The sequence below is a fragment of the Hypomesus transpacificus genome, chromosome 14 (genome assembly GCF_021917145.1).
Source record: "Hypomesus transpacificus isolate Combined female chromosome 14, fHypTra1, whole genome shotgun sequence".
NCBI lineage: Eukaryota > Metazoa > Chordata > Actinopteri > Osmeriformes > Osmeridae > Hypomesus > Hypomesus transpacificus.
The window spans coordinates 14,728,748-14,756,671 of NC_061073.1; the positions used below are offsets into that span (position 1 = coordinate 14,728,748).

Sequence of the window (27,924 nt, forward strand, 5' to 3'; positions counted from 1 at the left end):
AAACTTTTATTGTTTTTGACAATTCTTTGATTGTACTTTTATTAATGTTTCTAGCCATACATATGGACTGAACAATAGTGCCAAGATGGTACTAAAATCCACTGGCCCACAAGAAAAGATTTACATGAATCTACAGATACAGGAGAAGGGACACAATCTGGAAAGGAAGAAAGGTCAAAGTAATTCCAGACGCTATGATAGGTGCAGGATGGTCAGGATCAGGTCGCTCCAGAAGATCACAGCTGGGGATAAACAGATAGAGAGACAGAGAGAGAGAGGAGTGTTACAGCGCTACAACGTTGCCTGGTTTTGCTGATCCAGTTTCTGGGTTTTCCAATAATATCAGAATGCCAACTGAGGATAGACTGGGGGGGAAATAGAAACAAATTCTGGAATACTCACTACCAGGCCTCTTTGACAGGAAGTGAGGTGGACAGACAGATGGTCACACTGCTCCCATGTGACTCGTACATGCGTATCAGAAGTGCATCCTTCCTGTCCTCAGCCTGTGGGAGGACAGTGTCAAGTCTGGTCAGGGCTGACTGAGTGAGGGTAATTATTGTATTGCTGGTGTGGTAGAGCACCTGTTACCTGTTTTATGGTCTCCAGGATGACTGCTGTGGAGTCGACAGAGAAGGCACTGACAGGGGCCAGGTCAGAGGAGCCGAGGCTCAGTCGCAGAGGGAAGTTGAGGTTGTAAGCATGCTGAATGACAGATGCGTCCTGGAAAGAGCCTGCAGGAAAGCCCAGTACACTCTTATTTGGAAACTTGCATACATTTTCTTCAGTGAACTGTAAATAAGTGAAACGTGAAACTCACCAGTGTGTGGCATAATTGCGTAGGTAAACTGATGAGTCCCCATGTCAGCATTGGCATCTGGAGCCTTGGGGGCCCGGAGCCTGAGGTGGAATCATCGCCGTTCGTTAAAGTAAATATGCTAATGGTTTCTGCTGAACATTACCAATTTTAAATTCAGTCAAACAAATGTGGCTCACAGGGATAGTGTCAAGACGTTTAGGTGAACAGAGTAGCCGTATTTGCAGTCATTCAGCAGAGCCACACCAAAGCCATGCTCTGATAGGTCTGCCCATTTGTGGCCCCAAACCTGATAAGTAGAACAAATGTAACAAAACGATGTTACGGATATTTCACATTTTGGCAAATAGACGTGTGTAAGTCGGCAGCTATTCAGTTCCTCCCAAGTGGTGTACCTCAAAACGGGCCCAGTCCCAGGAGGTGTTTCTGTGTGTCGGTCTCTGCAGATGGCCAAACTGGATCTCATAGCTGGCATTAGGGCTCCGAACTCGTACTGGGAACTCCACTTTAAGGAACTTGTGAGACTCTCTCCACTCCACCTGCCACAAACAACACCAGACCAGAATCTGATATCAATTCTTTCCTGCCAACTACAACTACTAAACATTGTAAATCTGATTATTGCTAAAGAAAGTCATTCTGTTATAAGAAAATGTAGTCTTTTTCTTGGTGTTGTACCTGTGTGTTGAACTTAATGTAGGGACACATGGCATCTACGATGATTTCCTGGGTGACAGTACTCTTGTCACTGATCCTGAGGGTGAAACTGACGCTGCCACGCAATCCACCTGAAGATCCCACTTGGATCGGCCCAACCACCTCCATCACTGGTTTCCTATGGGAAAAAGAGCACCACTGAGCATCCACACAAAAAGACCTATGACAATGACATGCTAATGCTGAAATGCTACTGCTTCTCTCACCTCGTCTGAAGATGGTAGTCCATAACATCCCAGGCATCCCAGTACAGGGGGACGTCGTCAAACAACACAAACTGGTTTCCAAGGCAGCCGTCTGATATGGCCTCTCTTAACAATATACAGACAGGGACAGATGATCAAGAGATGGGATCTATGCACAGTATTGTAGAATGTCATTTCATTGGGATTGTCTCACCTGTTTGCCTTCAGCATGTACAATGAAGCCAGAGTGCCATCCTTATTTACAACCGCGCGCAAAATCCCATTCTCCATTACGATTGTACCATCGTCCTATCATGCAAAACAAGACACTCATCCACTTAAAATGTTACATCAGCTGATGACATTTTGCTTACTCAAAACAAATATCCTCCATAATACCTGTTTAGTGACGGTGACAAGAGTTTCAGGTTGCAAAGACTCTTTGGCAGTGGCCACACCCACACTGGGAACTCTCACCAGGGCTGTAAGAACACATAAAACATGGAAATCAGGCAAGTTAAGAGTTTCTAAATAGATAGGGCTCGCTGATATGCATAACACCATAGATATATACCAAATGAGAAAAACACAGTTTGAATGTGATTGTGTCTACTCGAGGACATGTGTGTCTACCTAAGCCTGGGTGAGTAGCACCCTCTAGCAACTGGATGACCTCATTGCGCTCCCAGGGAAGGGAGTTAAACACAGCAGTGCAATCTCTCATCTTTTCTTTGGACACCAGCACACTGCAGGCCTCACGCAGCAAGGTGGCCCCCTTGTTTCGGATATCTGAAACACCCAACAGGTCATCAGTCTTTTACCTAAACAGCGATTAAACGTGGACAACGCGATTGGTCAGGCATGCCTTTTTCTTACCTTGATAGTATCTCATTGCATCCTCTACCACCATCTCGATACAGCTGCCTGGAATCACATCGTGGAACTGGTTGAGAAGCAGCAGCCTGTGAGTAGAACACAGAAAGCATGTCAACTTGCGAGCACCTGCTGCTACTATGCGTACTGTGCCTAGTCAGTGAGCTAGCATGTCCTTACCTCCAGAGCTCCTGGAGCTGTTTGGAAGGGTACTGGAAGGTCTTATCCATGCAGAGGGACAAGCTGCTGGCTACCTCTATATCATGGAGCAGTGTCTCGCACTGGCGGTTTCCTAGCTTGATCTGTGAAAACACAAACTAAATGTAAACTTTACGTATTTATGTCTATCTAGTAAAGGGCTATTGCCTCTATTTAATCAGACCCAAGCTACATGGAGGTGTTAAGCAGACTTTTGTAAATCACCTGTGCCTGTGTGGTGTAGGTACCGTTGTGGAGCTCCAGGAAGAGCTCTCCAGTCCAGGTGCACAGAAGTGCGGAGTCAGCTTGAAGCTGGGAGAACAGCCTGTCGGGACTGGACATCTGGACCCTGAGATACAGTAACAGAGGCAGGAAGCTGTGGTTTGGACTAAGGTATGACGTATTGAAACCACACGGTGATGATGGTCACAGTGAGTGGTTCCCAATTCCTGTATTTGGTCGACACCGTACTCCTACTTTGTTATATTTCTAGATGTCTAGACAACAGCAAACACAATGCTAATTTTATGGGTGGTTGATGACTCAAATTGACTAAGGGGTGGAAGAGGAACTGACTTTGGAAGTCCGTCTGTGTCCTGAACCCGCTGCAGTCTGTCCAACATCAGCTGGGTGGGCCCACCACCCCCATCCCCGAACCCAAAGAGGGCTGCGCTGTGATTGGCTCGGCCTTTGTCTTTGTTGTTCTTCACAGTGTTCACCAGCTGTAATAGTAAGAGTAGAGACTTAGTACATGAACGTCAGCACAAGAGCTGGGGTGGTTCACAAAGATAAATATTGAATAACTCACATCCTCAACCTTGCCTTTCATCTCGTAGGAATTTCCTGGTGGGAAGTGGGTAAGGACTTGGGAACCATCTAAGCCCTCCCAGAAAAATGTGTTGTGCTGATAGAAAAGAGAAAAGAATCCCATGAATATTTACGCCTCAAAAATGTGGTAAAGATTCTGACCTTATAAAGTTGGGTGTTTCCTTTCAATTGTATATGGCACGTAAGCCCTTGGTCGTTGTTTTTTATCTTGGCAGAAGGGGGCACTCACAGGGAAATCGTTCACAAGGTTCCAGCTGAGCTTCTGTGTAAGGAAGCATGTGATGCCACTGCCCTGCATTATCTGAGGGAGTTGTGCTGAGTAGCCAAATGTGTCTGGTAACCAGAACTGCAGAGAGGAAGACACACACACACACACACACATCCATATCCATATCTATCCTTTAGCAAAGAGTAGTAAAATGTTGAGTATGCCGATGCCTTACTTCTTTGCAGTAATTTCCAAACTCTTGCTGAAAGAAGCGTTGTCCCTCCAGGAACTGTCTGACCATTGACTCACCTGATGGTAGATTCCCATCCTGGTCATAGACAGACATTCAGCTGTTACATATAATGTTATCTGACCCCAAGGGTTAAATATGGCAATTGCAGTGGGATCGATGCTTTTTGAATCAACATGTCACACCCACCATTTCCACCCATGTACCTCCTACTGGGATGAACTGTCCTCTTTGGACATAGTGCTGAATCTGGGAGTACAGGCCTGGATACCAACTCTTCACCCACTGAAACTGCTGAGCCTGACCAAAAATGTATCGTGTATAAACCTTGTGCATGGCCTGCATTGATTTACTGCTGTGATGCCACAATGGCCTTTAATGGATGCATTAAGTAATCTAAGATCAAAGAAAGATTTCAGAACTTGTTACCATGGACAAACTGGTGGACCAATGAAGGCCAGATGAACAATGTGATTGGGTACCTGAGAACAGGTGAACACAAACTCTGGGTTTTTCTCCATGAGGCGGATCACCGTCACCCAGCTGCGCGCGCACTTACGGATGGTCTCCTCGTAGGGCCATAACCAGGCTGGAAGGACGACAAGCAAGGGGCATTGATTATTTTAAGTTAACACATGTAGTAAAACTGTGGATTTAGAAAAGAGGATATTGGAGATTGAGACCTGAATCTATATGGCAGTGACCCATGGCATGAACGGTGTGCTGGCTTTGTCCATTCCGCTGAGTGAAGAACTTTTGGGCCAGATTGTGGGTTTTGGGAAAAGTGCTAGGATTGGTTGGCTCACAGAGGTTCACCATCTCATTGGCTATGAACAATGCCTGGTAGCCCCTTTGATCTCCTTCTCCAAGTAGCTGAGAGGACAATGGGAGACTGTCAAGATCAAATACAACGATCATACTGACAATAACATTTGTGCCTCAAATATTACCTTCACAATGTCAACCAGCATCTCAAAGTCAGTCAGCAGCTCCCTCACGTTGCTGTTGAACACCACGAGCTCTGCTTTCTGAACAGAATACTTCCTGTCAGGGTCTGGGGCTGCAATCATAGATCCATTCCCAGCTCCAAAGAGTCCATTACAGGCCATCTCTACATACAGGGTGACACTGGTGCACAGAAAGCAGTGAAACGACATGAAAAACAGAAACAACGAGAAGCAATTGAACAGGTAACATTGGCTATGCCCTAACTCTCAGTCACCTATGAGGCTCCTCATCCTTCAGACACTCAGTCAGGATGTAGCTGGTCTTCTCACCCTCTTTTGTCAATCCCTGTAAATACATTTAATTGTTATTCTGCTATACCTTGTACAGCAACCGTTTAAAATAATGGTGTTTTAATACGCTTACCTGCAATGGCTGCCCATCTCTCCACACCATTGCCTCTCCGTCACTCTCCCAAAGGAGGTGGACCTCTTTCCCTTTCCAGGCATCAGGGATTCTCAGGGACAATTCAAACCAGCAAGTCCACCATCTAAATAGGCAGAGATTTAGATTAGAAAGAGTTGTTGCATCACCACCTAGAAGTAGAAACAGTGTGTTTATTAGATGCCAACTGGTAATACACTGCATTTGCTACTTACGTAGGTCCAAAGGTATCGCCAACTTTATATGGCATAAAGTCCTTCTTGACAGCTTCCAAGAATGGAATTCGTTTGAGTGACAGGAAGGACGAAAGTGATTCCAGTGGACAAGTGTTTCCATATAGTCTGTGAATACAGAATACAGCTTGGTTCCGGTTCTTCGTAACCGGACATTAAATCCAAATATAATGCAATTATGCTGTCAAAGAGGAGAACATGTCTCTCGCACACACAATAAACCTGAATGCGTTGTTGCGATAGCATACCTTCCCCTGAGATTGCAGTCTGTGAAATAAATATCGGATATAAATTTCTCCGCCCGTTCCAAAAGGGTCCGGCGGTTCTTTAAAACTGGTTGGTGATGCATTGCATTAGTGGTTGACTATTATAACTTGTTCTGCCTTAATCAATGACAGCAACTTCGAGTTTGCAGAGAACCATTTGGACCGGGAAATGCAATGGAATTTGGTAACTTCTATATCCAATGTCTACCGAGGACGGCAAGATTTGTTGTCCCAAAACATTTAATAAAAACTTTGATTTGTCTTTTCCCCAAAAAATATTCTCCATAAACTGGACGTAATTATTCTATAGTGACTAAGCTACTATTATCTTTCAGTTATTCGAGCGTATGTACTGCTAGCCAATTGGATGTAGAAGACAAGATGTAGTCGTACTTACAAAGACTAATCGCTAGATGTCGATGTTGTAGATCTACTAGGAAGGCAGCAACGTTGTCATCCAAGTATGTTTAATTCTATGAACATTTTGGTACTTAAATTGAATAGAAAGACCTAAGATATGCAGTATGAGATTGAAACCATTTATTAAATACATAACATTCACAAATATGTGCCACAAAACATCAAAAGTACGAATTATTTGCAAACACTTGTACACAAACGCCAAAACACCAACCACAATTAGAAGAAATCCTGAAATACATTATCCCCTACGATTCCACCTTATTCTGCCAGGTACTAGGTCGTCAACAACATGACATTCTTTTTACATTCCATGGGTTTAATGTTTGGAGGTGAAAATCAGTGTGACACTACAAGCAGCAGAGGAATGGTAAAGGGAATCCTTTAAATTAGACGGTGTGATGGAACATGAAATGCCACGACTACGACCTAAGTAGGGCAAACTCTCCCTCTGCACTGTATGTGCCTCAGTTTGCCCTCTTACAATAATCAACAGAAAGAGCATGATTATTTACAGCAATCAACACCGTTTCTGTGTTGATCATACATCCCCAGTATTCCCCCATGTAATACATATCATTCCAAGTATAGTTCCCATTCCAGGCAAGTTCATTTCTAGGTTAAAATCCTCCGCATTTATTACTAGCTTACTCTTGTCAAGTTTTGGTTTGTCAAAGTACATTGATAACTTTCAAGAAACGTTTGTGATCCAAATGATTGCAGTTTTATGTACGTACACACCACTATGCATTTAAAAAGGTAAACCCTGTGAAGTCATTGTCATAGTAGGGCTTACATGGTGCTGTGGTAGACTAGGTTCTGTCTACAGAGAATGTCAGAAGTGGCGAGGAGTTAGTCTCATGATCAGAGTGGCAGAGAGGGTTCAGAGGTCATCCCACATACACCCTGCGGGAACAAAGCCCTTTTCTCAGCATTATTCACAGGGAAGGGACTGTTGTGTGACTGGAGCTGGGTACCGTTTTATTATGAAATCCATAGAGCAGCCTTAAGTACAGGGTGGATAAAGCTGTGGTACAGCCCTTCCTTCTCAGGCCACCCTACCATCAGTGGGAGTCTGTCTCCATGTGTCCCCCTATTGTTTGGACTGTGGTTATGCTTTTTCCACTACGTCTGGACAGCCAAAGGGAACAGATGTCATGGTTAAACTTGACCTGAGTGTTTTGGTCGTAGCTTCAGCCTCCTAGGTCAGCCTGGGTACTTCACTAGTGAACTGTGATTTGAGAATTGATGGGGTGAGCTGATAAAATGGGACGGCTGTATCCCCTTTGCCTAAATCACTGTATTAAAATGCCCGTACCGTCTGACGTGAAGGATTGATGGATGAGATGAAAACAAAAAGAACTGACCTACCAGTGTGATAGCTGCATAAAATCCATCTGGTTTAAGTGTACGTCATGCAAATACGAGGGTCTGAACTGACCCACACGATAGACTCAGGATCACAAATATGACTGAACTACGACAGTACTTTGAGAGTGTTGAATGTTCCAGTTTCCTTTTACGGGGTTCTCTCCACGACAGGTATCTCTAGATGCAGCATGCAGGGTGAGCTAAACTCTCGATCCATACCCTGGCTCTTCCCTCTCTCCGAGGTTATAGCCAACAGCGTTACTCTTTTCTGGCGCTGCTCCAGATCTGAGGACGAAATACAAAATGATGAATGCAGACAGAATCTACCAAGGTTTGTCAGTAAATAGAATTGCGTCCGAGTCCATCTCCATCCTCTCAGTGAATGGTCAAATAATCCCGACTGCAGAAGAAGATGGGACCACCTGTGTGCGGAGCTATAGCCATCCCATCTGTAAGGCAGCATCCCAACGTCTCTCCTCTCCTGAAAGAGCCTCTGCATAATTATCGCAGAACAGGTACCACGTACTGCTACACCAGGTGTGCTGTGCTAAAGCTCTTATTGAAATTAAGATTTGGTTGCCTGTATAAGTGCCAAAAGTGTTGCCTTAATTGTTCCTGTGCATTAACTATCTTGTTCCCCATTGCCATACCAATACCAGGAAGAACACTGTGTCAAAGGGTACAATTATTGTTAATGAGAACTACAATAATACAACACGTCTCAAGGCTGTGGTCTCTTCTGGCACTCTAGTTTCACATCACAATAGAGCAATTTACAATTACAGTGGCACAAGCAAGCACTTTGCCCCAGACAATTAAGAGTACCATCTTTTTAAACTTATGTTTTAAATGTGTCTGGCCACCACACGTTTGTGGTTAACTTAACTGCCAACATGTCTAATTTTGAATCTTAAATTGTCAGCTGAAATCATGCCATTGTCAGCTTTACATAACCCTCTACATGAATCAGCTCTGAAGTGCCGGGAGAGGACCACTGGTTCTTGTCCAAAAATATTAAGGCAGTCTATTTCATTAGAGGACACATGGCATTTGAGAACAAGTCTCTGCTCTGACTTTCTCTGTACTGCCCTTCTGTCTTAAAATGTATTGGACAGCAGCATTAGAAGCCAAATGGGGGGGGATGAAAACTACTCTAATAGTTCATACATCTGTCTGACTTCAATGACGTGCAGGTTAAGTATATAAAATGTCCAGAACATACCAAGGAAAGTGCAGCGCTGACTTTTGGAAATTAGACATAATATTGATTATATATATATATATATATATATAATATTGATTATATAATAACCAATCATCATATTTACCTTTTTCGCCGTAATAGACAGCAAAGGAGGGTGGTCATTATCAGTAGTCCAAGCATTATAGCCACAACTATGGAAACCAGTATACCTGCAGGTATGAATGCATTGAGAACCTCAAAATACCATTCTGTGTTCTGAGTGAGTTTGTGTCTCCATGTAATTGGGCAGTATACAGTATTCCCACTTTAATTTGTACTGTATTGGCACTGTATTTAATTGTTAGAAATGCTGCAAGCCCCAGAAAAATTTAAGTGCATGTTTACAGTACACATTTTGATACAAAAGGACAAGAATGAAAAGTATTAGTAGCATGACTAACGGATGAGTGTTTATAATGTATATAACAGTATATAGTCTTTACATAACTCTAATGGTGACACATCCAGAAAGACGTAGTTCTTTTACACGTCATTCATTAGTCAGCAACTAATTCATGACGAAAGAGAACCAACATGCTGGTATGAATAAAAATGTCATGGTGGATTCATTTAAGATGAGCAGAAGTGTGCATGCATGGGAAGACATCAATCATAGCCACCAGAGTAGAAAACACCTATACACACAAGTAACATACCGACGCTCATCCAGGACAGCATGTCTGGAGAAAAGGAGCAAAATTCAGAGAGGAATGTTAAGGGGAAACAGAAAGAAATATCAGACTCAAGAGTAAAAATCCAGTAAATCTGAGTCATCATGAGCATTCATAAGCAACCAAGAGTATAGGAATGATGTGCACATAATGAAAAGTACACAAACCAACAACTATGACTTGTTCTATTTCCATACCGTTCATTACACAGTTGAATGGGTTAAGGGCCACAGAGAAAGCCCTTGGTGTTGTGTTAGGATGTAAAACTGTCTGTTCAGAGTATTTGTTAAATATATTACTTTATTTAGCAGACAACCATTTCAACCCACATCACAAGCAGCTATAGCCAGTATTATGAAACGCAGTTTAAATACAAATTTTCTTTCTTTGTTGTGCAATACACTAACCACATCAATGTACAATTACTGCAACATATGACTACTTTTCCAAATAAAATTCTAGAATTCTAAAAGACAAGTATGTCACTTGTCTTTGTATGCATTCCATTTATATGTAGCTTTGTTCATTTAGCTTCCCACGCAAATCACTGTAGCATATCATTCCTTAAACAGGTCTCCCCTTGTCATTGAAATTGCAGTCCACACTGTATATGAATGCACTGGTAATGGCAATTGTTCCACAAAAACAAAATACCCATTATTCATCATTAAGGAAAATAAATGTGGTTATATATTATTCATATTGCCAACCGTGAATAACCAATGGATTCGGACAGTTTGCCATTCGAACAACTTGAGTTGTAGAAAAGCAGAATAATAGTGACAATTTGACAGTCAGAGGAAATGTCCAGTCGGTACGAGATGCAGACCTCTCTTCATCGTTTAAGCAGAGAGTACAAAAGTACAAAACACCCAAATTAGGTGTATGCTGTAAATGCACAGAACGTTTAGAGAATGTCTGGCTACAATGTAACTTTGGTTTAGAATATATATTGAATTGTGGGAAGTTCTAGTCCTCCCACTCCATTGGCTGGATCCATAGATATGGTTGGACTGGGCTGTGGGGTCTTTCAGGCACAGTAGCAACAGACAGGCTTGAATACTTTGTGAGGGCCAAGCTTGGCTTTTGCTCCGCTGCACTCTTCCTCTGCCCCACATAGGCCTTGGTCAGAGAGCGATCGAGCTCAAAGGCCTCGTCTGTGGGCCTACCACTGAGGATAAGCCTGATGGTGGGGAGGGCCAGGTCAGACCGGCCGTGCAGGTAACTCCTGAAGTTCAGCTGTGGAAACATCACCTCTCTCAGAGCCTGGACCAGATGGGCCTCAGTGTGAGTTCTCCTCAGCTGATGGAAGACCTTCTGCTCCAGAGAAACGTAACACATCGCGTCCTCATTCAGCCCAGCCCCATAGCGCCCGGCCTGGGTGTACTTCCAAGGTGAGGAGCTGAACACGGTGTCTCCATTCACCTTAAATTTCAGCCCTTGTTCCTCAAAGCCGGTTTGGTCCCGGCTGGGCTTGTGGTTCTTCCATGCGTTTCCAGCCTGGGGCTTTTGTCTGAGTTTGGGCAGCAGTTGCTGCAGCCCATCATCAGCCAGATCTGCAAGGTCACCAAGCTGTAGCTGCTGGATGGTTTGCCTCCTCAAGATGGGAGATGTGACAGTGATCATACCATACAGTCCTCGGCCTGCATCAGATACAGGATCAGGCTGTTAGACATCTGTACCCAGAAGGCTTCCCGTGTATCTTGTTTGGTTTTGACAAACAACATGCAGTTATACCGCCTCCGCTGGTACAGTGACTGCAGAATGCCGACTCCTGCAAAGTCTTTATCATGCAAGCTGAGAAGGAGAAGATGCCAAAGTGCCATGCTGAAGAGATCAGACATTAGGAAAGCGTACTTGTGCAAGAGAATTTCTTGAAATGAAGGAGACGTGCAGATTCCTGTCATTCCACTGCGTATGGTTTTTTAGTCCATAATGTAGGGTTAACCACCGCTGACTAAAACAAGGTCTTTGAAGACAGATTTATGTGCTGAGGAGCATCCCAATTAAAGTAATGTATAGCGTGTTGTGGAGAAGGGCTGTTCTTCAATTTTCATTTGTCAATCAATTTTACAAGGAAGTCAAGAATGTCGAAATAGCTGCATTGATGTATTCAAGCGGAAATCAAAAGGTGGGGAATCTGAAGACGCAAATGCAAGCTCGATGGCCTTTCATAACAAAGAGGCCACAAATGTCACGTCTGCCCCATTGAACCCAGACGGTACTCTTGCCATTTTTGGATTGTTGCAGCATAAGCTTTGCCATTCAATAAAAAAGCATATCTTTAGCTTCTGTCATAATACCAAAGCATAGCCAGGAAGACCATACTTACCCTCCTTAAAAGATACCAGGACTACTCTGTTGTTGGACAACTGTGGTTTCCGGTAATTTCCATGGAGAGGCACAGGGTTTGAATCTTGGGAACCAGAGGCGTAGATTGCTGTTGCTAAGGCTTGGAACTAAGCAGACAACAAAACAGGACATGACATACATTTTCCACCATTTTAGAGCAATTGAAGTGTACATTAAATTGTTGGTGCTTTGATTGGCCCAGATTTCATTTCACATTAAAAGAACATGAAACTTAGATGCTACAAATCCCAACAGTCATACTCTAGAGAAAAAATATGTGATCTTTCATCAACTGTTTCAGCACCTGTTTGACAGATAAGGAGACGGGAGACCTAAAGACCGTCCAGAGCACACTGGGGTAGCATGGAGGCGTGGTCAAGGAGCCATCATAGCGGTAATATTCATCCAGACGCGCAGGCAGCAAACTCCGGATGTTAAACCCTGCCACCTGCACCCTCTGGTCTAAGTCAAATACAAACAGCAGTTCCCATCAATAGGGCTATACTTCTTTTAAAATCAAGAGTGTAAACATTTCTATGAACCATTCCAGCCTGGTAGATCCGCCTGATCTGCCAAGCTAATGTTCTGTATCAGTTTGAATTGAATAAAAACAAAAAAAAAATCAGCACTCAGGGTACTCGTTTCAACCGCCATTATTTCTATTTGAATTGAGATAACCATCAATGTAAAACTCACCTTTGTATTTAATCCCATTGATGTACTTAAGGAGCTGGTCAAATGCTGGGTTGAACTCCCCAATCTGTATCAGAGAGAGGTTGACTTTATATACACAATCTGTTTATGAGATTGGTCCTTCTGATCCAGTCCTTCTCTACAGGCTCTCACCTCTATCAGAACCCCCAGCACAGCCAGTCCATCAGATTTGTCAACTGCCATGGAGATGTTGGCATACTTGTCTGAGTTGAAATGCACAACATGCATCTGAGAAAGAAGAGATATACAGGGAGTTATCCACCATGTTCTCACACAGAAAATGACAGGAAAGATAGATGGGCGTAACATCTCGGTGTTAATAAAGCATTTTAAAAGTTGTGGTTCTCTTTCATTCGGTTAGCGCTACACTCGTCCACGGCACCTGTGGAGTAATCTTTTTGCTTGGTGTTTCAGCTTTGTGTCCCACATAAGCAGGCAGGAATTGATGCAAACATTCATGTAATGTTAGTGTATTTCCAGAAGATGTCTTGGGAGAAAAGGGGCAAGGCTTTACTACTTCTGGGAAATGTTCAACATGGCATCATGCAGGACTGCAACGACAACATGTCATCAAAGAGTAAGTAGGTTTCTTGTGGTTCGGTTGCCTGGAGGCAGTTGAAAAGAGGCTCTCTTGCTACGTGTCCTGTGTCAGGTCATGGAAGTCATGTGTTTGAATTGAAGGGTATGGTCTTTTAAAAGGACACATGATTTAACTTGGCCATTTTAACTATATTACCAGCCTTATTCCGTTACATAGTACACACACCCAGGCCTGAATTCAAGTGTTCCTCTTTAGAAAATAGAGAGAAATTATACCTGTAAATACCTATAATTTCTGTATAATCGTCTGAGGTATTTTTTATGTTACTGACACTTTATGCCAAGAAACCGTTTACTGGGCTATGGATGTGACAACGTTGCCACATAGAAGAGGCAGTCAGAAATTCAAACATATAATAGTCTAGCATTCTGGTTAATCCCCTACAGCATTGGAGTACAATTATATTTTAGCAGGTTTGGCACTAACCATGTGATAAAAAAGCAAATTCAGGTGTAAAGATGTGGAAGAACACCTTTTACTTTGCAGTGGCTGGCCAGGCTATGCTCTGGCCTTCTAAAGCAACTCATTACAATCTTGTACTTCAGACACCATGGATTGACTGAATGAATCCTAAGTTACAAGCAACCATGATTTTCATTTACATATCCAACCAAGTAGTTTGTGCTTGGCTCTCCTCAGACCCACAGCAGATAAAGACACATGGAATCTTTCACATCGTTCTTGCAACTCTCAATCTAGCAACTGCCTGTTAACTTATAGTAGTGGTAAGTAAATTGTAATGTTTTGATGTCTAAAACCAGGAACAGGCCTACTGAGAAAATCTGTGTTGGATAGCAATGATGGAGTCCAAGCCACAAATCCAGACCCTAAATATGCATTAAATTACACCACGAAGCGTAAGATGCACAATAAGCCGTTCCTGTGACTGCCAAAAGGGTTGATGCTTCAGATACACATCTGCCATTTGATGTTTGAGAGAACTGGGACACAGATATGCAGACAGGCAGCTCTAAGCAGTTTCCTCCTCTTAAAGTAAGCCATGCTAGAAGGGTGTCACTGGCTCTGCTCCCTGTGACAGTCAAATGTCACATGCTGAAGTCACTGAATATCAAATGATTAAACTCAGCCTAGGGCACAGTCATGCTCGATGTCCTCAGTCAAGCGATATGATAAGCTGTACTTGTATACCAATATAGAAGGTACACAATATATTTACAGTCCTTTCAACAAGTCTGTCATATCTTATCCAGTCTCCTGGCAAACAACTTCAGGTTACAGCCCACAGCATACCTCAATGTTTACCCCTCAATACATAACTGGTGGTAAGGTTCTTGTTTATTGTTGCTGACCCATTGTCCCAGCCCATTTACCTCTGCTGCAAACTGCTTGCCATTGACAGTGTGCTCTGATCCAGCAGGCAGTCTAGAAGACCCCCAGTGGAAGTGGAGCTGAGCAGCAGTGTAGTGATGAGGGAGGCCGGAGAGGTGCATCCTGGAGGGTAGGGATAGCTGCACTGTGGACACAAAACAAGAGGGCAATATTTCCGTTTACCAAACTAAAGAAACCGAGGAAGGACATTTCTCTTTTCAGGTTGTTGATATGATGCCTTCGGATATTGACATAAACACCTGGCTGCCACACCTGTAGCACTTCATCCGCCTCAACAAGCTACCGGACTACCTGCTGCAGGTATCTGACACATGGGTAGCTTTTTTCCCCTATAGTAACTCATCTCAAATTTGGAATAAACATGCAGAGATTTGATCCCTCATTTCCAGCATATTGAGCCCAAAGGATGACATCTTATAAGAGCAGCTCAAGTGAATGTTAAGTAGATGATCTATGTCAGCTTGATGTTTAATAACTAAATAAAAAAAGCCCTACAAGGATTGCCAAAGCGTCCACTGTTTCCTGCTGTCAAACTGTCAAAGCAACCTCAAGTCTGTTTTTGAAAATCAGGAATGACGCAGTCACCTGCCACTGTCAGGGTGTATGATTAGCCCCCTGTTGGGTAAGTGCATGTCCGAGAGAGAGCTGTATCAGCATACTGTACCCTCAAGTACACAGCCGCTGAGCAAATTCCACTTAACCAACAGCACAACCAGACATTAGCCATGCAAGCATAAGCATCTGCCTGGTTCAGGCACCCTGCTGGCTGATGACATGTGGTGAAACAGCAGCCTCTGCCATTGTAGCTCTATTGATGTCACTGTCAATATGATGTCATTTCCTGAACCAACACACAACACAGACATTGCTCCTGTGTTACTGATTTGTTGCCGTTTATGTTCTGAAAGACATCTCAGGATAAAGTGATATCATGTATATAAACTGTTTTTTTTTTTCTCCCCATCTAGCTCACACTCTGTCAGGAGGTTTTGATGACACTTTTGCCATTACACTGTGTACCACTACAAGATCATCTAGAGTGTATGTGCACTGGTTTACTAAATGCATGTAACATCATTAACAATTTCCACTCACCTGAATGACCATTGTTTCCTAGTGTAAGCTGCTCATCAGTTGATAAGTTGTAGTTCCGGACCTCAATTGGACGCAAGGTTGGATCAAACCTCAGCAGGTCTGTCTGGATGTCGATGGGAGACTGGAATGCCCCTCCACAGAAAGGATATTGCTTGGACCAGAAATGTTCACCATGAGGTCCTGTAATATCATCACATCATAAATTGCTGACAGGAGACCATGTGACCTTTGACCAATTAGATATGAGAGGTTGCATATTAGCAACAGGAAGTACCAGAGAAGCATCTGGCCTTTGAAAACAATTTAGCTGACGCGACGGGGACACTTCACGACCTGCGCCTTATTTCTGCTATGATTCAAGTCCTTAGTTGAAAATCAACAGAAACCCTTTTAAATGTTAAGCTCTTCTTAAAGGGCAAACCAAGAACAAAGCATGATCTAGAGTTAAGTGCAACAGGGGACAACTTCAAAAAGGGTGCCAGGATTTATCCTGGCCAGCAGAACGTTTTATCTGTAATCAAAGTGAAGTATTATTATCTGTGTGAAGCGCAGGGCTAAATCCACAGCAGCATGGGAGAGGCCTGTGGCTTGTGTTCTGCCTGTTCTTGGCCCTAGCACCAGTAGCAATCTGAGGCAGTGAGAACTAAACTGTTGTTAACTGGGACAACCAGTGAAATACCATCCCTTTTCCAAATGAAAGGTTTCTGTAGTACAGTTCACCAATGAGGTCTACTTCACATCACCTATCAAGCCAAGCCATACATGACCTCAGCCAGGCCTGTATCTCCGGCACTCAAGACTCCTGTCAGAGTAGAGTATCCAGTGGGACCGAGAGGACTTGAGGCTTGCAGCAGTCTACTGTGATATGGATGCACCAAAGGATGACCAAGATAACTATGCATGTACTGTGAAGTGTAGTTCATTGAACATGTTCTTCTGTACAAGACAAATACGGTCCCAACTCCATGGCACATGTATTCAATCAGTAGAATAAGAAGAATGGTTTCTTGGTGGACTTTTCCATTGTGCTATCCAAACATTTCCCTCCAAGAAAAGCACACAAACATAAGACAGCTCAATGCACTACATGTATTCAAGTAAAAATTGCTATTCTCGCTCCACTACATGTTGCATTTTGACTATTCATAATTCAGCGTGACAAGACATTCATAATTCATTCAGATGTCATTCACTGTTTACCAAATTACCATTTGTATGCCAGTTGTTTTTTGATGTGCATGGTGCGGCATGCACACCTTTTCCTCCCAATCACATCACAGAGCCCAGTGAATTGATTCCACATGACATGTCCAAAAGAAAAGTACAGAACATGAGGGAAACTATCCTCTCAAATCACTGGGCTTAAAACATTCAACTTGATGTCAAATGTCTCACACATACTATTTTGGTGACACTTACTTACTGTACAATTCATTTGCAGTTTTAATTAGGGCCAATTTTCTGTCTCATAATTACACCAGTGACCTGTGGTAACCCCTCAGTCTTCTTTTGCACAATTTGAATGCTAGTAATGTTTCAACCGTTGGCATCAAATGCATGAGTCAAGAATCCCTCCAAATGTCTATACATTGTGAAGACTGAATGAACTCTGAATTGAGGCACATCACATGAACATTCAGCAAAGCCCCCAGGTGACCTTAATGTAAAGTGTTGCCAGAAGCATAAATACTAATAGCAGTGTTGTGCTCTGGCTTTATGAACACTTGCACGTTCAGTTGAGGTTAAGAGACTTAAACTTGTACCATATGGGAGTTGGGCTGGGGTGAGTCATTTCCCATACTCCAGGGTAGCTTGGTTCTCTGTCACCCAGATGGAGCTGGGAGGTGAAGTCACATGACTTAGCAGTGCCAGGGTCAGCAGAGAACGTCATCATCCCTGTGGGCCACCAGCTTCTGAGTAGGGATGTCTTCATGTTGTTTGACTGTAACTTAGGATGATATCCACCCCGCTTGACATACATGCACAATGTACTGAAGACAGGCCTGAGGTCCTTTAAGTTTTTGCTGTTTGGCTGTCGTCATCACACACTTTCTGCGACGACTCAGCAACTAAAGCTCAAATCTGATTGTATGCATTCCCACAGAGTTGCTGCTCACATTACTTGGCTATGTTATCAAATGGTAAAGACATTGCCACTAAGCTAAATAACCATCAGAATCAGATTTTTCTCAGGAAGTCTATTGTTTCAGTGATCATAGGGTGGCTGTCAGATTGAACAGAATCTGCAGACAGGTATTCTCTCTAATTGCATGTTACTGTTGTTATTAATACTATGATGGGGACCAGCAAACCCAAAATCTGCTAAATGCAGCAAGTATAATTTCCTTCCACTATAAATATTTGACCACAAATTACAGAGTAGTCATTAAGACAATAAATATATATATATAGTCATTAAGACAATGAATATATATATAGACACATACACATACATTGTATTTTTTATGGGGAATTGTTCTTATGAGAGCTAAATTTATTAAGGTTATCATTGATGCCAGCAAGTCCTGGCTTTGGACAAATAGCAACATTTTAAAATGATATGGTAGCCTCAAACAGAAAATAACACACCAGGTCAAGATAACTTAAGGTTGATGCTAAATGCTGTTTATGTCAGAGCTGGTAATCATTCAAGTGGTCTCTTCACTTTGCCCTTATGGTATGACTACCAGGCAAGGTGAAGGAAGTTGTAGATGCATTCAGCTGTGTGGGTTAGATAGTAGAGCTGTGTAAAAATGTGGTGACAGATGGTTGATAGTCTTGGTGTGCTTTGATGGTTGGGTGAAGATCCCATACTGGATCAAGGCTGTATAGGCTAGTAGAGGGTACCTTGTAACCATTTGGCAAGGGGGTGTAAATTACTTTGAACAATTAACTAAATGGTCCTCTTCACAAAGTCTACCCAACACCCTCTGAGGGGTTATCATACTGGACTCATTGAATTATCATTTGTCAAACGTTTCCTTTCAAAGTCATGCTGGATATTGCGTTGATGCTTATTTGAAGACATTTAAGCAATGTTTAGTGTTGTATTATTTATTTATTTTCCACCAGGTGCTAGTCACTAAGTTGTATTGTGTTTCATCATGTTGTTCATTATGTTAATTGTGTTATTTTTTATTATTTGAAAACCAAAGACTTCAGCCTCACTACTCTTGTATAGTAAACTCTCAAAGTAGCCAAATTGTGTGATTGTCCACACTGATAGGACACTGGTATTGAGAATAGCCGACCCAGGAGTCAATTGAAAGTCAGATTGTAACTAGCTTTTGGAGTTAATGTGCAATCATTGAAAGCATTAATAAATTAGGCAATAGTCCACTTACCCGCGTAAGTCCATTTTGCACCTGCAAGAAGAGAAGTACATGTCAATCGATCATCTAACGTTGTTACTAGATTACATTAAATGTACTTTACTAAAACCGACTGCTATACCACACATACTTGACATAGTGAAGCATTGGTAATTCCTTGGTCCACTTAAATGAATGACGAGAAACAGTCACTTAAGAACTACTCTCTCATTAATATAAACCTGATTCACTCGTCAGTACAGTAATGACATTCTTGAAAATACTGGCCTCATGGCACATTAGATTACTTTTCTCGAATAATCATTTATCGTTCCTGTAAAAATGGCATGCATCTCAATCTGAAACATAGTTACATTTAAATTATCGAGTGTCAGTAATTCTATAATTACTTTCCAAATATTGATCCCTTTATCCCTGACCGGAGTCACTATTTTTGTTAAAATATCTCCACTTTACTAGATGGACGATCTTACCATATCGATCACTTAACTGAGCCTATAACTTTATTCTCATTCATCAGCCTCTCATCAGTATTTCTTTAAGACTAAGAAAAGTTTGAGGTAACAAGCACAACAAACTCTCCCAAACTTAAGCAAAGCATGTACTTACCATGCACGACATGAGTCATAAAGACAATCAGCGATGACACAAAGAAAAAAAATAGCATGTTGACTTTACCAATGTCGATGACTTTGCAAACACGGGGAAAAATCTTTAAATCAACGTTGCTGAAACAGGCTTTTATAGAAGTCTTGTCGGCCACACTATAGCGTCAACTGACGTCAAAGCAATCAAAGACGAGCCTCCAATCTAGTGAGCAAGACAACCATTGCGTCCGTGCACGCACAGTTTGCTATTTACCCATCACATAATTTTGAATTAAGTGATGTGGGATTGTGAATGAGACACCAAAAACTCAGTGGCCACGTGCTTTCATTGCATTACCCTGGTTCTATCAAGAATCTGGGCAACAGAACTCCCACCAAAACACATACATTCCGTGAATATTTTTCTCTCTCTCTCTCTCTCTCTCTCTCTCTCTCTCTCTCTCTCTCTCTCTCTCTCTCTCTCTCTCTCTCTCTCTCTCTCTCTCTCTCTCTCACAGAATTCTCTTTGCAAAATGTAGGGTTTCATATTTAATGAAAATAAAACAAAGTATTCAGCATCAAGTTGCTCAATCAATCCTTTATTATAGCTCATCTGATGTACAAATAGAATGGCCATACGGTTATGTTATGGTTTAATTGCACCTATGGTTAAATAACACCCAACAACCCTGTGATGAATTCAAGCCAGAGTGACCAAATGTTAATCACCATATCAAAACGTATTTCTTCAGTCTTTCTTAAGCCCCACTCCACATACCCTCCCCACCTGAACTAAAGGTACTTTACAGTAATATGTGGGTTACACATGATTAGATCATCATTAATAAAATAGAACAGCAATCTTTTAAAGATAATATTTCTTCCCACTTAAAACATGTTTCTTACTCTTCCTGTTACGCCAGGAGAGATGGGCTCGGTCCACTCTGTCCTGGTTGGCCTTTGGGAAGGTCTGGTCTGGGAACACTTCCTGAATCTTAGTCAGGAAGAAGGCCTCAAGATCACGGCCTGCCTGGGCCACCTCTGAGTCTGGCTGGAGACAACAAGAAGAGCTCATTTTAAATCCCAAATGTTTCAAAAATCTAGATACATTTCTTGATTGTATTCATATCTAAACCTTACTACAATATCTCAAAATGGCATAAAAAGTCACATAATTAAACATATATATGTGGATATTTGTCTTTGTAGCATGTTTAGGATATCGAATTTGTATATGTGTGTTTCATCTTGGTTTTTAATATTTAGTATTTTCAGATAAGTCAGAATGAATGAAATAATTCTAATACCGTAGTTCTGACTTACATAGTTAAATGTTGCACAATTCCTGAACATTAGCATGATGTCGTCCACAAACTGCTCAAAGGTGAAGTAATGAAGAGTGTTTCCCTTGTTCAGCTTCTTTCTGATCACTGAGAGGTCAATAGGCCTCTTAATGATCTGGTAGTAGTTACGGGCCTGGAACCCAATCACAGAGCCATTATCATCATCATCGTCATCATCATCATCATCATCATCACCACCACCACCACCATTATCTCCAGCCCCACTATCCTCCTATCTCATGATTACCACCTTCTTTGCATCAGGTATGAAGATGAGACTCACCAGTGGGCTAACAGGCTCCTGAAATGGGGCGCTTGAGATGTGACAGGAAAGCAGCAGAGTCAGCTTCTCACATCTCTGAGCAGAGAGGGAGAAACACAAATAGCTTCAATGACACACCATGTCCCTCTGAGTCCAAAACAATCTACACTCTGATGTGTCTCGAAAGTTGCATGTCTTAATACGTGCTACCCACTCTTTGGTGTGTTCTGGACAGAGTGTAAGGGACTCCAGCACCCACAGAGGAGCATGTGTTCTCACACTCATATTCCATCTGGAGCTCCTGGTCACTTCTACACAGTGTGCACACCCAGTCTCCCCTGTGGGACGCACACACAAATAGCAAATAGACAAATAGGCAAGAGCCTACCTTAATATGAGAGTACATTTGTATAAAGCTATCAGAGCAATACAAGGGCAAAGTACACAACGGTGTATATAACTTTTTGTGTGATTTTTTGTACATATATCTTTTTTTTACAGACAACATTATGTGTGATGTGTGATCAAAAGTTGTTTATGAAGCTCAAAGGAGAACATAACAGAGTGTATGAAAAGGAATAAAAAAGATGTCTGTCACTACTTACAGTGGGAAGAACATGAGAACTGGTATATGACATGACAGGTGGTAGACCTTTGGGCAGTGATCACAGCAGAGCAGCTCCCCTCCATTTAAACAAACAGCACAGAAATCCTCACTCTCCATCTCTCTTCTCTCCAAAGATGCCTCCTCTCTCTTTTCTGTCACTTTTTCTTCTTTGCCATCTTCTTCTCTCTCCTCCGTCACCTTGACAATCCCTCTCGTAGCTTCTCTTCTTTCCTTCATTGCATCTGTTTTCCCTCCTATGTGTTCATAACCTTCCTCGGTTGTATCTTCTTGTTCTTCTATTCTCTCTTCTCCCTTATTTGTCCCATCTTCTATCTTCTCTGTCCCCTTGTCTTTTCCATGCAGCTCCATCAACACTAAGTACTCGTGATTAGTGGAACAGTGCCCTTCTTGCCACTCACCGTACCCCTTGCACACTGGATCAGAAACAGATTTTTGGGATTCCAATTCCAACTCCAGAACAATATCGTGTTCCGGTTCCAAATCAGATTTTGATTTCAGTTCCAATTCTGACTCCAGGTCTAGCATTGATTCGAATTTCATACCTGGATCCCACTCATCTTGGAAGTCAAATCCAGATTCATAGTCTTGTCCCATACCAGATGCCGGTGCCTCTGTAGTAGATGCTGGTGCCTGTGCTGTAGCAGGTACTGATGGTACGGATCTGTCCAGAGCATGTGTTTCTGTTGAAACAAGTTCCATACCTTCTTTTTGAGCTGGCCCGTGTTCAGATCGAGGTGACACATTTATGCACTCTGCACTCTGTTCAATATCCTGATGGAATCGACTCTGCAGACAAATGGAAACATTTTTTTAAATTATTTTAGAAACAAAAAACAAGTATCAACAACATTATTCTTTGGGAGATTCAAGAGCATTTGTTATTCTTGATGGACTTTTTTGGCCTTATTGCATGGTCCCAGTTCAAATGACCTTTGTGCTGATTTTGACCATTATCAAAGTTTGTACCTTCTGAGAATGCTCTTCTTGGATCACAACCCCCTGCTGTTCCGTGTGCAGCTGAGGTGTACGTGGTGTAACCATAGACAACAATGGCTGCCTATTTACTAGAAATACGGACTCATTAGGGTCTATTTGGAAAGTCAGTCGTTCCAGACATACAACAGCTATGCAGGAACTTCCCAGAATTCTCTCTGCCTCTGGGTGGATCCTGTAGAAAATAACACAAGGCTTTACATCAGCCTCATTAACAATGATCTTTGTGAACATGCTCAGACACAACATATGATTTACATTCTCTAGCAGTAAGGAAATTAATAAGGATATACCAGAAAGTGTTAAATTGTATCTCTAAGGAATAAGAATAAATGCAAATCTATTGAAGCTGTGTTGTCAATGTTTGCTTTTTATTTGATGTGTGAGATTTAAACATACCTAATTCTCTTTGTTGAAGATACTATCTTAACTTTTTTCCCATCCATGTCTGTTTTCTTTTGGTTAGATGCACCTCCTAAAGACAAATAGGATAGTTTGACTGAAAACAATTTATGAAGGAAAGAATGTTCAACATGATTGACCTCTACATTTCATTTCCATTTGAGGTCTCATGAAATACCATTTGAACTCTGTGTTTCGCACACTTTCTCGCAGGGAGAACATTTTTTTTTTGTATCAGGTTGCTTGAAATGTCTTTGTTGTTGCTGGGAGGACAATAAAGTCATCCTGGATTTTCTCTGCAGTAACCAGCATGGCTCCATGTTCATCCCTGAGGACTGAGCACCATCAGGCTGCAGATCAGAGGAAGACCAGTATCATCTATGACAACGTTGAACTTACAAAGTTATAAACTTTGTCAAAGTTACAAACTTTAACAAAGCTGAAAACCCAGACTGTCCCCTTTTTCTCCAAATAAGTCTTTACCTTCCACACATATATATACATATATACCCCTGATTGAAATAAATGGTCGTTATGAAGCTCAGCGGAAGCCTGATAACCACCAATTCCCTTTACTCAGGTGTGTTGGAGCAGGGAATGTCTAAAACATGCAGGACAGGGGGTTTCTGAGAACCAGGGTTGAGAAGCACTGTTCTATAATGTTACAGATGACATTCTAGAATGTTACGGACGACATGTACGTTTGTCAGCCCTTCAGCTCCCCCTAACGGCCCAGCCTTGCCTGTTGTGCACTTTATACCACTTCAGTACTACCACTACCAGTTCCAAACAACTTCACTTGCTTCACTGCATGTCGTCAGGTCTTGAAATGTACACCTGGCATTTACACCTCATACAGTTCCCGGTTTGTGAGATAATCCAGTTACACACAGACAGACATACAGCGTTTCCTGGTATTATAGTAACATGCTGTTTCTTTTTATGTTTTACCTTCACATTCTCTGTTTTGAAGCTCCATTCCCCTGCTGGAGTTTCCTGGTTTAAGCCGGTCTAAGCTGCCAAAGCCTCCTGTGTACCAATCCTCCTCACCTGCACCTAGCTATAGAGCACTAGTGACTCATAAATACAGTATCAGAGTTGCCAGCCTTCTGGGATAGTTGCCATGGCAGCTGTGGGTCGATGCTGCCAGCACTGATGCAATAGTTCTCTAGGGGAGCCACGGGCTTATTTCAAAGATGGAGTCTAAGGGCCATATGCCAAAAGCAAAACAACTGTATTGCTTTATGGTGGAATCATCAACATAACTACCTACTGTGGAGTCTCAGGTCTTTAGACACTACACTGTTTCTGATTCAATAAATAATGCCTGACCACCAGGAAAGAAAGAAACACTTATCCCACTACTTATATAATATACTTTTTGCACTATTTGGATCTTGATATAAACATTAATAGGTTGAACAAATTTAGTCACTTACCTGTTCTGGCTCACAAAGATATATTTATAAAATGGATGTAGAAACAGATGGTTATAAATGGACTGTGAATGAGGTAAAGTGTCAAAGTGTTGTGATGTCTCCAGTGCTGAACAGATGTATGACTGTTTGTGCAGCTCTTCAACAGTTTCGGCCAGCCCCATGAATCCCTCAGTACCTCATTACTGCCTGGTTATGTTGTTGTAACTAGCAGCGCATGCATTAGGGATATTTCCCTGCACTTATGTTATCCAAAGTCAAGACCTTTATATAAAGAAAGTTACAGCCATATGAAAATGTTATTAATGCTACGCAACATAATATTTGCATATTAGTGAAACTAAGTAAAAAATAGTACATATTATTAGTGCAATAAAGTAAAGTAGCTCAAAGTAACCTAGTGAATGATAGTATACAAGCAAGTAGTAGGCCTATATAAGGCATATGTGCCTCTGATTAACTGGTTGTCTAAAAATCAGTTTAGCACAAAGTTTACTATTTTCTAGAGAAAATGTCATGTGTAAGATTTCTATTAAGACATATTCGCGATTGACACTATACACACTGAAACTATTTTCCGCATGCATAAAAATAACTAAAACATGAATAAATAAATACATAAATAAACAAATGGTGTATAAACAGTATACAAAATACACCAAATCAATTATTATTTTATTAGTCCCAAGTACTTCCGCATGGTGTCGCTGTCAATTTTGTAACGTTCTATTGGAGACAAGATCTCGCACAAAATCGTGAGACTTCCTTTTCCCTTTCCTCTTTCAACTAGCCTCCAAGATGGTAGGTGCAATAATGTGTTTCTGTACTGCAAAATAAGGTTTACATCTATGTCCATCCCGTGTTGTACAAGCTGAAAGCGACATACAGTGACACAAGTTCTTGGAAATATAAACGTTTGTTTCACTCTTCGGTAATATTACGGATGATTGCGGTCAGATTCTTGTAGATTTAGATGAATTGTTGCAGGGCCAGTCATCTTCAGCCCGGCCATTAGCTCACTCAGCCCCTTTCCCACGTTATTGTTGTAAATTGAGGGAATTTCTTAAACATGAACGTATTCTATGTACTTATAACCTGCCGCGTGATCGAATAAGAAAAGTGTGCGTATAATTAGGAAATACAACGTTAAAGAGTAAGCTAACAGTTAGCCGTGAGTTCATGGTGACTGTAAACTAACCTAGACTGGTTGTTTCATGTTGGCTGCCCAGATTATTCAGCAATTGACATTAGCGTTACTTACTAGATCTCGTGGATCTCAATTCACATTACGGTATAGTGTCTGTAGACATGGGTCTGGTCAATCGGTAAATAGGCTGTTGCTCGGTTGTTGAATATGGGTCTGTATTGGAAGTCTGTTGGTGTATCTTGTCAGCCACAGCAACATAAAATCATACCCTTTCTGACTTCAGCCAACCAAGAAGACGAAGACTAGGAAGCTCCGAGGGCATGTGAGCCATGGACACGGTCGTATTGGTAAGTGTCTCATTTAATTATGCATTAAATCGGACTGTTTGTTTTACAGTGAGTTAACTGCTCTGTACTCATTTTAGGCAAGCACAGGAAGCATCCTGGAGGTCGTGGTAATGCTGGTGGTATGCATCACCACAGAATCAACTTTGACAAATAGTGAGTAAAGGGTTCTCCAAGGTTTGACTTGCATTGTTTTTGGTACTGTACGCATTTGGCATTGTGCTTCAATTAATTCTAATTGCATGGGCACCGATGTTAAACCAACTGTTCAGAGGCTAGAGTCTCATCCTGACATACACTTGTCTTGGTGTGCTAGAGCACTCTAAGATTAAAGACTGATCCTATTCACCGACTGGCCTGTTTTTAGGTTAGTCAACCACATGGGCAGTTACAAGTATGAAATGCCTTTAATTTGCCTTACTTGCATGCTGACTGTTACTATAGATTTGTCTTTTGTTAATGTATATGTTCCTCAATAACTGGGACTGCGTCTTCACAGCCACCCTGGGTACTTTGGAAAGGTTGGCATGAGACACTATCATCTGAAAAAGAACACAGTTCACTGCCCCACTATCAACCTGGACAAGCTGTGGACACTGGTGAGCGAGCAGACCAGACTCAACTATGGCAAGAAGCCCGAGGGACCTGCCCCCATCATAGATGCTGTCCGTGCTGTAAGTACTGAATGCAGAGATGTCTCTGGACTTTGTGTGTTGGTTTATCTTTGTGTGCGCTGAACATCAATTGTACAGGAACAGGATCTTAAAACATGGTATTAGTGGTGCTTTTCTTCAAATTGAGATGGGAAAGTAGTTATCTAGTGGCCCTTTTCTTGTATATTAAGCCATAGCCTAGTCAATAACCAATTGGTTGTTATTATGTTATAAAGTGTAGTGCACCTGGATTTGAGGACCACGATTTGAACACCCTTGGTGTAGAGGTTACTAGCTAGCACTACAATAAGTGAAGTGAAGTTGCCACAAAGTCACAAGAACTGCAACATCATTTCACAAAGCAATAGCAATGCGATTAGAAATGTGACACACATTGACATCTTTCATGGCTACGTAGGCTAAACTAGGGAGGAGTAATGATGGCTATAATGTTAATGTGAGATGGTGTTAGTGTTTTGCCGATGGCAAGCATACTGACTAACCTTCTGTTTTAGAGGTGTAAATGTAGCCTCGTTATGATTAAATATGTAGATGACATCGTGAAAAAAGAAAAAACATTGGTACAATTTGACTAGCACCCAGTCCTAAGACTTAGTAAGTCAGTTTTACTTTATAATAGTTAATTAGTCGATATAATAGTTAATTAGTCAATAAAAAGTCAATGATTTCCCTATACTGTCAGTTCATCTAAACTTTTACTAATAACTGACAAGTTGAGATGGTGCCTGTTACTTGGTGCTTGAATTGTGGAAATGTTTGCATATCTGTGACTCTGTGTTAGAAGTGGTTCGTTAACATCTTGTGTTGTGTTTCAACAGGGCTACTTCAAAGTCCTGGGAAAGGGCAAGCTGCCCAAGCAGCCCGTGATCGTTAAAGCAAAGTTCTTCAGCCGACGGGCAGAGGAGAAGATTAAGGCAGTGGGAGGGGCCTGTGTGCTGATGGCATAAGCTCCTGCTAATGTTTTTTGCATAAATAAAAATGTATGAATGGGATTT

At 41.8% G+C, this 27,924-nt stretch overlaps 4 protein-coding genes and 1 non-coding gene across 6 annotated transcripts; 2 read left to right on the forward strand and 3 right to left on the reverse strand.

Annotated features, from left to right (window-relative positions):
• Window positions 1–63: 63 nt before the first annotated feature.
• On the reverse strand, window positions 64–6,167 carry man2c1 (mannosidase, alpha, class 2C, member 1). The gene is made up of 26 exons (XM_047034039.1): window positions 5,947–6,167; window positions 5,681–5,806; window positions 5,448–5,571; window positions 5,299–5,369; window positions 5,027–5,204; window positions 4,760–4,949; window positions 4,559–4,665; window positions 4,266–4,376; window positions 4,062–4,154; window positions 3,848–3,964; window positions 3,599–3,694; window positions 3,367–3,512; window positions 3,016–3,139; window positions 2,773–2,894; window positions 2,596–2,681; window positions 2,353–2,508; window positions 2,119–2,201; window positions 1,934–2,028; window positions 1,741–1,845; window positions 1,496–1,652; window positions 1,213–1,356; window positions 997–1,106; window positions 821–900; window positions 592–734; window positions 403–506; window positions 64–242 (listed from the first exon to the last, which is right to left on the reverse strand). The coding sequence occupies exons 1-26, from the start codon at window positions 6,045–6,047 to the stop codon at window positions 131–133; spliced, it is 3,081 nt and encodes a 1,026-aa protein (XP_046889995.1). The 5' UTR covers window positions 6,048–6,167; the 3' UTR covers window positions 64–130.
• Window positions 6,168–9,706: 3,539 nt separating this feature from the next.
• Window positions 9,707–19,891, reverse strand: ca12 (carbonic anhydrase XII). The gene is made up of 9 exons (XM_047034053.1): window positions 19,723–19,891; window positions 19,126–19,146; window positions 15,782–15,961; window positions 14,668–14,810; window positions 12,868–12,963; window positions 12,718–12,781; window positions 12,326–12,483; window positions 12,002–12,128; window positions 9,707–11,312 (listed from the first exon to the last, which is right to left on the reverse strand). Exons 1-9 carry the CDS (start codon window positions 19,778–19,780, stop codon window positions 10,639–10,641), a joined length of 1,521 nt encoding a protein of 506 aa, XP_046890009.1. The 5' UTR covers window positions 19,781–19,891; the 3' UTR covers window positions 9,707–10,638.
• Window positions 19,892–20,278: 387 nt separating this feature from the next.
• On the reverse strand, window positions 20,279–24,407 carry LOC124476824 (remodeling and spacing factor 1-like). 2 transcript variants are annotated; one of them, XM_047034210.1, is made up of 9 exons: window positions 24,280–24,407; window positions 23,507–23,678; window positions 23,326–23,401; window positions 22,900–23,101; window positions 21,911–22,719; window positions 21,520–21,643; window positions 21,327–21,401; window positions 21,024–21,176; window positions 20,279–20,751 (listed from the first exon to the last, which is right to left on the reverse strand). In XM_047034210.1, the coding sequence occupies exons 2-9, from the start codon at window positions 23,652–23,654 to the stop codon at window positions 20,566–20,568; spliced, it is 1,773 nt and encodes a 590-aa protein (XP_046890166.1). In that variant the 5' UTR covers window positions 23,655–23,678; window positions 24,280–24,407; the 3' UTR covers window positions 20,279–20,565. The 2 variants fall into 2 exon arrangements, with proteins under 2 accessions (XP_046890166.1, XP_046890167.1); XM_047034211.1 differs by lacking the exon at window positions 23,507–23,678 and having other exon boundaries at window positions 24,280–24,383.
• A 1,113-nt stretch (window positions 24,408–25,520) lies between these two features.
• On the forward strand, window positions 25,521–27,921 carry rpl27a (ribosomal protein L27a). Its single transcript, XM_047033850.1, has 5 exons — window positions 25,521–25,565; window positions 26,195–26,258; window positions 26,336–26,411; window positions 26,755–26,929; window positions 27,748–27,921. The coding sequence occupies exons 1-5, from the start codon at window positions 25,563–25,565 to the stop codon at window positions 27,874–27,876; spliced, it is 447 nt and encodes a 148-aa protein (XP_046889806.1). The 5' UTR covers window positions 25,521–25,562; the 3' UTR covers window positions 27,877–27,921.
• LOC124477344 lies at window positions 26,524–26,651 on the forward strand. The gene has a single exon (XR_006957124.1). It is a non-coding gene; the product is annotated as a small nucleolar RNA SNORA3/SNORA45 family (small nucleolar RNA).
• Window positions 27,922–27,924: the final 3 nt, after the last annotated feature.